General features: G+C 31.1%; 3 protein-coding genes across 3 annotated transcripts in view; 1 reads left to right on the top strand and 2 right to left on the bottom strand.

The window, feature by feature from the left end:
* The window catches only part of LOC108574506 (long-chain fatty acid transport protein 4-like), a 10,331-nt gene extending 3,907 nt beyond the window's left edge, over positions 1-6,424 (bottom strand). The window contains exons 1-4 of the mRNA XM_017937113.1: positions 6,234-6,424; positions 2,800-2,950; positions 2,042-2,279; positions 930-1,155 (exon numbers count right to left, since the gene is read on the bottom strand). Of these exons, the coding sequence (XP_017792602.1) occupies positions 930-1,155; positions 2,042-2,279; positions 2,800-2,950; positions 6,234-6,424 (806 nt within the window). The remainder of the gene's footprint in view (positions 1-929; positions 1,156-2,041; positions 2,280-2,799; positions 2,951-6,233) is intronic.
* Positions 6,425-9,931: 3,507 nt separating this feature from the next.
* On the bottom strand, positions 9,932-12,382 carry LOC108574512 (integral membrane protein 2B). The gene is made up of 5 exons (XM_017937121.1): positions 12,101-12,382; positions 11,234-11,659; positions 10,574-10,688; positions 10,336-10,482; positions 9,932-10,256 (listed from the first exon to the last, which is right to left on the bottom strand). The coding sequence occupies exons 1-5, from the start codon at positions 12,179-12,181 to the stop codon at positions 10,138-10,140; spliced, it is 888 nt and encodes a 295-aa protein (XP_017792610.1). The 5' UTR covers positions 12,182-12,382; the 3' UTR covers positions 9,932-10,137.
* A 239-nt stretch (positions 12,383-12,621) lies between these two features.
* LOC108574503 overlaps positions 12,622-12,945 on the top strand; it is a 631-nt gene continuing 307 nt past the window's right edge. Inside the window, exon 1 of the mRNA XM_017937109.1 lies at positions 12,622-12,912. Within this exon, the coding sequence (XP_017792598.1) occupies positions 12,622-12,912 (291 nt within the window). The remainder of the gene's footprint in view (positions 12,913-12,945) is intronic.

Raw genomic sequence — 12,945 nt, 5'->3', positions numbered from 1 at the left:
AAATCGAAGTTTAAAAAACTTTCATGAAAATGTCAGTCTTTCGTTGCGTTTTATGCACTCCAATCTAATTAGAAAATTAGGTTTCTGTAAAAGAAAAAAATGGCTAAAAATTTGTCACTTTTACTAAAAATAATACAAATTTCTGAAATAACAATGAACTTCTAATAACATGAAACGTCCAATAAGCTAAATATTTGGTGGGATAATAGTATTAAAAATATTGTTAAATATATCCTCTGTTTGTAACTGAAGTTTGAAATTCATTTTTTATTTTTTAAATAGTTCTATGCACATGAATGAATAAATATTGTTTCTACAATTTTGTCATGAAATTAATCGTACGTACATAGGATTTTTTAAAATATGAACACGTCGTTAAAAGAAAACTAACTATCGATTCAACACTAAGTTTCTAGAGACACATTTTAATATGTCGTTCCAGACTGACCTAGATACAAAGATCGATAATTCTACATAATAAATCAAGTTTTGTGTTAAAGATTATAGTAAATGCTTGGTTACAACGTCTAACAATACTATCAACCTTGACCACTTTGTTCAGTTGAAGTTCAATGCAAAAAGGTAAAACTCAATAATTAGTACAAAATAAAATTGCTCTTAAATCTAATTAATAATAATAATAATAATAACAACAACATCAGTAATATAACAAATATTTAAGAATAATTCCAATCAACTGAATTGTACCAATTAGTCAAATTAATAAATTGTTTGATGAAAGAATATTTGCTACATCCATGAATGTCTTTATAAAAATATGTGTGTATATATACTTTCGTTAAAAAAAAATTAATTTGTGAAATTTAAAAAGGATCGATTGAACGAAACATCGAGTATTTAAAAAAAGTTATTATAGCGATGATGGAGTACACAAATTAATTCCTAGATTAAAGAGAAAACTTCCTTACCTGGAATTGAGAACTATTGCCACTTTTGGTAAACCAGTGGTACCGCTTGTGTAAATGTACAACAGTTTATCCCTATAATTAGGTTCGTCCTTCACTTCTGGTTCCTCGGTAGAAGCTTCCGATAAAAGTTTATTTAGATCATACACTCCATCCTCAGAGGTCTCAGACTTCTTGCATACTTTGTATCTCACCATTTCTTGAATGGAGTCCTTAATATCATCAAGGGCTGTGAAGAAAGTTTGACTTTAGTCTGTATCTGGTGTCCTTTTTTTGACTTAGTTTCTTTTTATATTCAGCGTTGCTTTTAATATGTAAAATTGGATAATTTGCATTATAAATTTATAAGTATTTAAAATGTGCAACCAAGTGCTTACTAATTGTAACTGACAATGAGTTTAGATAATAATGCATCTTAGATATGTAAACAATATGTAAAATTCATTTTAATATCAATACTTACAAAATTATATTTGAACTTGAAATGCAGATATCAATATCTTATCAAATGGCTAGATTATATTCGAACTTTGTAATTTACAATTACAATTTTTTACACTTTACCCTATCTTTGTTTTGCCTATCTCGTAATACTTCATTACTGTATCTTTATTTTCATCATTTTAAAGTTTAAGAAAACACTTGGCTTGTCGTTTTTTGATTTCTACGCTATTCTTCCAAAATCAATCAGTATGATTATCTGCGATTGGGACTAAAAATAGCGTCGTACGGGTATAGGTATAACGTTCAAGTTTATGGAAGTTTTGATGGAAGAATTTCAAAAAAGAAGTAGTACAAATTCAGTTTACAAAACTAAGAACAACTGTAATTTTGAAAACAACACATCCTTCGGTATTGTATTCAAAAACATATTTCAAAATCAATGTAAAATTCCCAGATTACTACAGTATCTCTCATAACATCCTCATTATTAAAAGTATCACAGATATCCAGGTAATTATTTTGCCATTGATCTTTCCAGTAGTAAAATTGACAGTTAATTTTCTTAATTCCTAAACAAGAAAATCCTTGTACTCATAATATTTATCGTTTCTTATTTTCCAATTGTATCTTTCCTGTACAGTTGTATATTATTTCATTGATGTTGTATTTACCAGATGAGTATTCTTCCATATAAATGATACTCTTCACTTCAGCGATACGAAGACAATGAATCAACGATTGCAGACGTAAATTTGTATTAATCAGAGCCGTGACGACCCCCAGTTTTCCCAGACCGAGCCAGATCGCGACATACTCTGGCCTGTTCGACATCATTAAAGCCACAGCATCCCCCTTCACGTATCCCGCTTTTTGAAAGATGTTCGCTATCTGGTTGCTATATTTATTAATCTGCAAGTTTTAAGTTTTACTCGTTATTTTTTTTAGGGGATCCCTCATATCTGCAGACGAGAACGGGGAAACAAAGAAAAACAATTTTTATTCGCTTGCAGATAAGATTCGAATTTATAATAACCATTGTTTTCACTTCCTAATACTTTTTCATGAATGGAAATTATTTTAAACTACTTTCTTGTGCTACACACTCTTCGCCTTCTAACCGGACAATACGAACAAACGAAAATCGTTCTTTCTTCAAACGTGTCCTTTTTCTTTTTTTTTTTTTTTTTTCAATTTTTATTTCACTTCAAACGAATTAAACAATTGAAAAAAAATTCTGTTGAATAATTTTCGATCTTTCTTCTCACAACTTGCTGCAAAACATTCTGAATGTATTTTTCTTCCTACCAGGAGAGTATTATTTTGTGAATTAAATAGATAAGATATTGATTGAAAATTAAATTGACAATTTAAAAAGTGCTCTTTAAAACGATGGAAAAATAATTAAGATTGGTGTTTTTTTTATACATACATCAGAATTAGTCCAAACTTGATCTTCAAAGAAGAAACAAGGTTTATTAGGATAACGTTCCACTCTTTTCTTAAATACCTTCACGACAGTCAAATTATTTTTACGTTGCCCTTTCACCTCGCGTTCGGCGGTAACGGCACGGTAAAGAAATCTGAAAAATAGAAATTAATAGTTTAGCGTGGAGTTGACATTCTTACGAAAATTTCTTCTTTCTGCTGAGGTCCAATTTCTTTTTTTTGAATAGTAACATATCGCAACTTTTATATACCTAAAGCTTCTTAATTTTTCAGGTAACATTTATACTGTGCGCCTTTATTCAACTAATTCTTGTGATAAAGGTACAATTATGTTAATTATTTTGACAACAATTATGTTGACACAAAGTTAAAGGAATCCATGAAAGCAATTATATTCAATTTTCCATATTTTCCTTAAGCTTCAGAAGAAGATATTATCAATGTGATTTATTTTCATGAGAAATAAATTCAGGTTCATAATTTTGCAACCCCTGAACATGTATTTTTCTCGCTTCTATCGCAGGAAACGAAAGTACTACTTTCCCTCAATTACAACTATCATTTCTTCCAAGTAGCTCAAAAACTGCACTAATAATAAAGTCATTTTTGCATATGTTCTAAAATTTAAAATATAAAAAAAAGACAGTTAAGCGATCCTCGAAACAGAACGATCAGAATTCATGTTCCCCAGAATAATCGCGAAAATTTTGCAAATAATAATTTACATATAGGTATCCTGTTAAAAGTGTCGCGAAATCGTATGACACAAACGCTTTTCGCGGTCTGAGAACGAAGCAAGTGCTTTTAAAATATTTACAGGGCCGCTGAACTGTTCGACGTAACAACTATAGAAATAAACGAATTGTGAAAGTAATGAAGGTAAAGAAGAAGGTAACCGACGTAAAAGGGAATTTCCGTTAGTTAAGGATCTTGCATCGATTAAAATTTGGGAAGTTATGCAAAATTTCAATTTCCGTCGTAAGATACTGTAATAAACAGCGAAGCACCGTTTCCTGTTATCAATTCTGAAAAACTTGAAAATTTTCAATGTGTGACTTGCCGCAAGAAGTGTATGCAAATACCTGCCTTGTTACTATCATTAATGTCAGTGATAGCGAAAATTCGTAGATAACACTGTCAGCGAAAAACGGCACAACAAATGTTAATCTTCTACGAGCCTATACTACAGTTTTTTTATTTCCTATTTTTCTTATTGTTTCTCTTCTTTTTCTGTATAATTTTTTTTTGAAAAGGTAAACAAAATATCGCCTTGAAAATTATGAATGAAAAGTTTCTTCAAGAAGTCACATTTTTTCCTATTATTAAAGTACTAATTGATCTAAGCAATTTCTATACAAAGATTTCAGATTTGAATGAAACTGAGTAATTTTTATTTCAACATTGCCAAACAGTTAAAAAATTCTAATTTAGTCGCTAATATTTATCAAACTAATATTTGAAATAATTTAACAAAAGAGGGACAAAAAGATAGTGTTTCACTTTTCCATTTATTTTTCCTTATATTTTACTTCTTTCTCAAATTCAAAAAGATTGTTTCATGGTTTCCTTTAACGCACGAGTTTTGCACTTTATAAAACTTTTATCAGTTCCTTTTCAATGTTACAACTGCGGAATATTCGTATTAAAACGCAGATTTTTTTCGAATGCATAAATAATTCATATCGTAATACTTCTAGCGATAATTAATATTCTCCTGAATGAGGTCTCTAAGCTCGTGATTTATAAGCAATTATAAACATGTATAAACCTAAATTTATGCCATGAATTAAAATCTGCTTAAAAAGCTATACTAAAATGTAACGTATCTTTCGTATTAGATAAATTCCAAATAAAATGATATTCATAGACCGTTAATATTTGTGCATTCGTGATTATTTCGTGCATACAGATTGCTTCGTATTACTTTCGACAGAAGCCACTAAAATACTGTGAACACAATTGAGAAACGATTCCTTTTACTTTGTGCGTGTCTGAAAATGTTAACAAATTCGAGAAACAATTATGTCACGTGAGACAGTCGGTATAAAATATTCAAACATTCTACCGTATAAGGATAAACTACATAAGGATACCGTTGTCAAGTTCAATAAACTGTACTCAATATGTACATCAACTATACGCAATTATTTCTCTATTTTACCAACAGAAAAGTGTATACTCTCGGTGCGTAATGCAGTTTGCAATCATTGGCCGAATCATTCTTCTTCAATAACTATCCCATAAACTTCCGACCCATATTTAATCTTCAAATATTCTTTCAAATATTCCTACCCAATCTACCATGTTAACCTTTGTATTCTGCAATCGACGTTCGTTTAACCGTTAAACAGTAACAGAACCAGTTTCTTGCACCAGACAAATAATTTTGAGGTTCTCTGCTCAATGCGGTAACCTCTGTTATCGTTTCTGCTGCATTATCTCGATATGCATGCGTTATTTCCGCGGTGCGTTACGAGCAGATACGAAGGAAAATTTGTGGAAGTAAGTGTTTCTGCTGTCTAACGGTCCTTTTGGTCAACACGCATAACCTTGCGCAAGTCACTAACCGAATATAGTTCAAGAAAGGCGTATGTCTGATGCGTTAGAATAATGCAGAAACCAACGTGTGTACATATAATGTACGGTTTTCGTAGTAAACAGTGGTTGAGATAAGGTTGATAAGGCAATACGAGTGTGAAAGTTGAATTAATCGGGTCAAACGAATGAGGGGACACGGTTTCTACGTTTCATGATCAGTTTTCTATTAATTCGCTTGTTTTTCTTTTTTTAGAAATGCACAGCGCAATTTTCATGCGATTAAAACAGCACTTTCTGTCGGTTTATCCAAGCACAGAAAAACTTTTCAAATAAGTGCAGCTTTTGTTAATGTAGAAGACATAATCTATAAAAAAAAAAAAAAAAAAAAAAACAAAAAAAACAAATGCAAACAGTATTTACAATTATTAGGAACTGTTCGATTTCGGAAGTTAAACAGGTATTAAGGTGCATTTTTTTACAAATAATGATACTATATTTGGATTGATATGTTTGTGACACAAGATTAGATTAAAATTAAAATTGGCAAAGATTAGATTAGATTGAAAAATTGGAGCATTAATAATACAGAACGCATACATATGCAGGATGTGTAAAGTAGAATAAAAGTGACTGATAAACTTACCATGACCTTATGCAGCTTACAGTAAAATCAATGTACATAAATAAATTTCTACCCTCGACAATGCTTCACTATATGTACTCAAACACACCATGGAAAATATACTTAATATTCACAATGATTTAATACACAATTTTTCTGTACTGTTTGCATAAAATCATCACTGAAAAAATCTAAAATTTCTACTTCAGCTTATCAGTTTTCATTTAACGACAAATAGGAAACGATTTGAAACTTACTTTAAGTCACGAGGCAGAACTTTGCAAATGATATACAGCTTCCGATGAAATCTGCAGACCACGGGAAGCAGTGCCAATGCGAGCGCGACCTGGGCAATTTTGTTGAACCCAGGAAAGCCGAACCTGGTTGCCACAACACCAAACATCGCAGCAATGATACCCAGAGCTAACAGCAAAAGTCTAACATCCATATTCCAACGTCACTCAGTTTCTCCACTGAGTTCGGCTACTCGTACCTCGAAACTGCGAAAGGGAACAGGACAATCAATCCCTTATGTGTCAAACCTACCATAAGAAATGTCGCGAACTGTTCATGTAGATAAGCAAAAAATGTTATTCAATTTTAAACTACTGATTCTTCATCAGCTCCCATGTAGGACAACAATTACTCCGTGATGTTTCAAAATTACGTAAGGTAGCGCGATCAGTGGTTTTATTTCTGAATCGCACAAGGTGCATCGATCAATACTTTGCGTTTTAGGGATAGGCGAGGTATCAGTATCTATCGTTTACATATTTCTGAACCCATGCGAAGTGTTAACTTTTATAAATTAAGCTTTCGTGAGTTTAAATCGCGCGAGATACGATGGTCAGTCTGTTCTGTTTTCAGGCCAACAAGAACACACCGTGAACTATGTTTTGCATTTCAGAATCACGCCAACTACTGCAGCCCATGTCTTTATCACTGACTTATGCGGAATTACTACGATCACATTCTTTGTTTCAATGTTACACAAGATTACCTCGGACAGCCTCTTTGTCTCACAGTAGTCGCACGTGCTACGACCGCTACCTTGCACTAGAGGGATACGCAACTACCACAACAATGATTATTTATACTTATGTGCAGCACACTGCGATCAATATTATATTCAGAATCACGTAAAACGTCACAATGAGATTTTCTTGCTCGAGCAGTACATAATCATTTCCTTTATTCGAAGTGACAGAAAGCAGAAGATTAACAATCAGTATTTTAGAGAACAAACTACTACGAGCAAATTTTAGTTGGACATTTCAAAACAAAATGGGATATCATGATAAATTTTGATGCATTTAGGAGCTGTACCAGCTATCACGATCTAATTTCTTTATGTCACAATTGCATTCGCAATAATAAATATACTCTGTATTTTAGCGATACTACAATTTATCTTCTTAAGCAATAGCATGAGTGAACTACCACGCGAATATACCACGACTCAATTTTCCGGTACGTTCCGGATGAGATAGCAGACGATTTTACACAAAGAGACATAGCACAAAAAATAAATATCTTTGTTAAAGCAAAGTCGCACACAGCGTGCAAGGGTCAGTACCTTGCTCTTTCTAAACGTACACGAAGCACCACAAATGATCTCGAATTTGTGGCTCAGAAATGCACGAGGCAGCGCGCAAATCAATATTCCGTGTTTCCCGACGCGAGAAATACCACTCTCTCGACGATGCACCGACAACACTAACAGCCGGCAACGCGACTGACTGGACAGCAAGCGCCGCGTTCCTCCGGCACTTCGCTATTGCGCCACCACCAAGAATTATTTCTGTGCAGTGGTATACGCCGAAGCTGCAGAAAATCGAAGTTTTATTTTAACGGGACTCCTACCAACGACGTTACTCCAACTCCACGTTCCCGTGGAATGGCTACTAAGCATGCTCAGACATTCTGTAGAACTGAACGAAAGGTGTTTCACTTTGTTTTGACGTTTTACTCTTTAACCTCGAGTTTATTCCCTAGAAGGATTTATGAAACTTGAAAAAAACAATAGGCCTGGATAAAATAAGATTTGTCAAAATTAATTTGCATATGAAAAACTTTTGAAAATTTCAATTCTTGTTTTTCTTCTTGGCATTTTATTGAGTAATACCAGAGTATCTATGTTATTTACCGGTATATAAGTAGATCTAGAATTATCTTTTATTTTTTAATGATTGTGTATTTAATAACTGTCCATTGATAAAATGATTTACCTTTGCAAATTGTATTACACTTATGAACTAATAAATAACTTATGTAAGAAGTAAATATAAATGTAACAGTTAATATTTCTTCACATCCATTTAACAAACGGAATTGGAATACTCGTATGTTATATTTATGAAATTTGTTGCCCTTAATTTTTAGTGCTAGTATTTATTATTTTTAGAAAAATATACTAACACTATTCTATGAAAATATACAGTTTGTCATGTTGATCTTCGTTAAATGCAATAGCAAATGCAATGAAACATTATACAAATTTATTTAATCAATTATTTACTTTTAATTTGATAGCATTTATTTAAAAATTAACACGGAATAATATTCAATTAGATATCCATATAAGTTCTTTAAATTTTGATACAGGAGATGATTATTCATATAGGTACAAACCTTAAAATTGATAACAAATTAATTATGTAATCAATATTCGCAATACTTTTTCTGTATCTTGAACTAAGTGTAAAAATAATAAATGAAAAACTAATAATTGACAATACTTTCATTTATTCTTTTACCTTATAGAACACAATAATTACCATTCATATGAATTGATATACAATCGGGAATATAAGACCGACGATATATGAACAATAAACATAGATAATAATAAAAATTGCCAAGCAGTAAATAGTTTTACTTTATAGAATAACACTAATATTTTCAAATTGATTAAATAAGATTTATTAGCAAAAAACAAATTTCAATACGCATTTTTAATTATCACAATTTTGAATACAGTATATTTAGAATTGAATAATAACATTGAAAGAAAGGTTATTAAATGGATCTTTAATATTTATATATATTTGAAATTAAAGGAAGCAAAAACGCACTTGAAGGTAGAACGCTCATAAGTATTGAAGCTTAGAAAACTATCGATAAACGCAAATAAAACATGATTCTTGTACATTTTGTTGCAAAACTACAATCATCATGCATACACATGTTACAGAAAAATATAAATAATTAAGCTTGATAAAATAACACTATATTAACTTCCATTATAGTTTATAAGTCTTTTATATTGAGCATTAATGAAATCAGAATGTATAGTAGGAATGTGATATAAGAAAGGAAATTCAATACAGAGTTATTTAATCATATGCTTAAATTTTTAATTTTTACACTATTAATCTGGTCACAGTAACTTTATTATCCATGTTTTATCATTTTCAATACATATTCTAATGTTAAATTTCTTTCAATAGATCACATGTGTTGCTACACCACATTTATATTATCTAACCGAAAAACATATTAAGGTGTTATTTTTTGGTAAAAACGTTTTAATCCATGATTTATAGAATCAATATACGATTTTTAAAACAACATAATTACTACTTTGTACAATTATTAGTCATTCAAATGTATGACTATGCATTAGGTGTACAACGATTTCAACACGATTATGTCTAATAATTTTACTAGAACTTCGTTTTAAAGAATGTAAGCATAAGACGTAAATAAATGGAGAAAAATATGCAGTTCTACCTTATAAATAAGCACCATCAGCATTTTACTGGAATTTAATTTAGACATATACTTATTACAGATTTATGTAAAAATGTAATAATCCTGCAATCGCATCAGCCACTTGTAATCAGCTTGCTACTAAATTAAACTCTTATAAAATATTCAACAGACACACAATAACTAATATATTTTATTTTTATTATAGCTTTACTGATTCAGAGCTAAAATAGGAAATGATGGGAAGACTTAATGAATTTCCTGAAAGTGAATGTATATTTGAAAGTAAATAGTTCAAATCGACTTCTTAAAGAAGGAGTAGTTGGCGGGAATAAGATTTGCAGCAACTTACAAAGAAGTTACCTAAGTTTGCTGGGCTGGATACAATTTTTATACATTGGTACATCTACTGGTGGTAAATATTCTAAAATAATTGTAAATTCCTTCTGTTCAATCTTGTGAACTTTTTTTATATATATCAACATCATCTAAATTCAAAATATCAAATTCTATGATATTTTTTCCTGCAAATTGGCCAAACACACCACTTGATATGCTACGTTTAACAACTGTAAAATAAAAACAAATAATGTAATTAATAATATTATATACCCATTTCATAGTATTCAATATATTAATAACTCTGACCATTTGAATTTACTTCTGTCAACATATATGTTGGTAAATCTTGACATTCACGAGCTATGTATGTACCAAGAACAGATAAATCAGTGATTGGTGGTGTAACTACTTTCATTGTTTGACGTACAATTTCTGTGTTTACTTCATAATAACCTGCACAAATTACAATACATACAATATATCAATATTAGTTATTTTTAAAATTAATATTTGTTTATTTTACAAAAATATATGTAACAATTACCATTATACATTTTTCTAAGAAGATCATACATGTTGCGCGGTGGTAAAACCGTTTGACGATTCAGTGGCATCACAAAACAACATTGCCCATCAATATCAATGATACCAGTTTTGCTCTGCAATAAAAAAAAGTACATAAGTGTTGCATTATAAAATTGAACAAAAACTGAGGATTAAGACTGAAAATAATTGTTGTTTGTAAACATGGTGTTAATTGAACTGCACTTCATTTGAGTTAAACTATGTACTGTAGTGTATTAATGGTTGCATAGTATATATAAATGTGGTGGATGATGTTGAGTGTTCAATGGTTGTGAAAGTTGTGTTTTATGTGATACATTCTTACAAAATTCTAACATCAAAAACTAACTAATGTTTTTATTGGCTAAATTACTTACAAAAAGGTGGTAATTATCAACAAGAGTAGATATAGCTATAGTTGGTGTAGGAAGACGGGAAAGATGGGCAAAAATCGGCAAATTTTAAGGATTCGTCAAGTTGGGTGCAGATGGACTGTGTTTACAATGGTACTTTTGGAATGGACTGTTGTTGTTTCTAGTTAAACTAGTATATGACTCCCAGTTAAGCCATGTTTTAACATTAAGGTTACACATTGAATCAAATATCTTTTATAATACATATTTCAATACATTAAACTCACAACATTAAAATCATGTATAAAACGGCCTTGACGTCCACCACGAAAATCAGGTACATCAATTTTAATTTCATTATTTTTCTCAATGTCCACAGCTTCTTGCTCTGTTGCCTTTGTTAAACTTTTCAAAATCAAATCAGAATTTGCTATAAAGCTTTGATGTACTGCATCTCTGGTATAAGGTAATTTATCTGTATTGTCATAGGGAATGCTGTACCATCCTGTTCTAAATCTGTGCATCTGTGTTTGGGCATACTGCCTATATAGGTATAAACCACCAATAACTCCAATTATAAATATCATAAGTGCAACAAGGAACAACAAAAATGTTGAAGTCACATGAATACGATATATACTCTTTCGAGAAACAAAATAGGGACCTTTCACAGATTTCAAATCTTGAGCCTCTGCATCTCTTTTACCATTTTCCTGTTCAAAATAAAATATTTATTTATAAAACAACTTATTTTGTGAAGTATATGGTAAAGTAATAAAAAATAATTTTATTTAAAGTTCAACAATGAACTAAAAAACAGAACTTTGCTTTTATAATAATATCTTAGGAATGAATTTAAAATCCCACTACGACGATAACAGCCGCCAGTATGCGATAATGATCAAACGATGTATAATGTATCACATATGCAGTATTTTCGAAGTGGAAAAAGTAAAAATAATAGTATCCACGTACGAATAAACTTATTTGGCGAATAAAATAATTTTAATCACAGAAACGATTAAAGAAAGAATGTATGTATATGAGTAACAAACTACATTAAAAGTACTTTTTTTTTTTGTTTAACTCTTGTCTTTAAAGACATCAAAATCTCTTAAAATTTGAAGTACAATAAATATCAAAATGATGCTAACCACTGCATTCTCCTCAACAAACACCGGTTGTTCCTTTTCGTCCGCCTTCTTCTCAGTAATGGCCTTTGTGATGATCGTCATTTTGATAAATGTTTTGACTTCAAACTTTCTCAAATATATCAGCAAACGAAATCTGTTTTCGTGCGTCCGATCGTACAACTCCAACGAACGATCACCGCACTTCGACGAATGTTAAAGTTAACACAATATGTACGTAGATATTGCACACTACAGCCCACAAAATTTCAGAATGAACTGCATACATACAAATGCAACCGAGATTGATCGGTGACAACCGCGCCCTCAATGCACTAATAAATACGATCTGCGCATGCGTCAACTCCAAGCAAAAAAGTCGACCCGAGTCGACCGTTCTCAGCGTGTACATACATACTATGCATGTATTCTCTTTCAAACACACATACACACAATTTATCATACAACACAGGAAGCACAAGAGCCTGATATTATTATTTAACTTGATATTTCTTTCATGTCCTCTGTAACGGTACAAGGAAATTATGGATAAAATTAGATGTACTTTTAAAGACAATGAATTAATAAATCAAAAAGAACGAGATAAAGATTCACTTAAAAAAGAAATAATCAATAATCATGCAGAACTCGACCATGATGAATTAGTAAAATTAACTAAAGAAGCAATTCACAATATAATCGAAAGTGACCCGTTGCTCTCTGGTCTACCAACTGATGTTACAATCGAAGAACTTAAAGCTCAAATTGCAGTTGCACAAGGACAAGCAATAACTTTATACCTAAATCGTGGAGAATTACCGAAACTTGGAATTGTGGTAATACTTTAAAATAATTTTTAATAATAACAA

This window comes from Habropoda laboriosa, unplaced genomic scaffold, assembly GCF_001263275.1.
Source record: "Habropoda laboriosa isolate 0110345459 unplaced genomic scaffold, ASM126327v1 scaffold193, whole genome shotgun sequence".
NCBI lineage: Eukaryota > Metazoa > Arthropoda > Insecta > Hymenoptera > Apidae > Habropoda > Habropoda laboriosa.
This window is presented reverse-complemented; position numbering and strand designations above follow the sequence as displayed.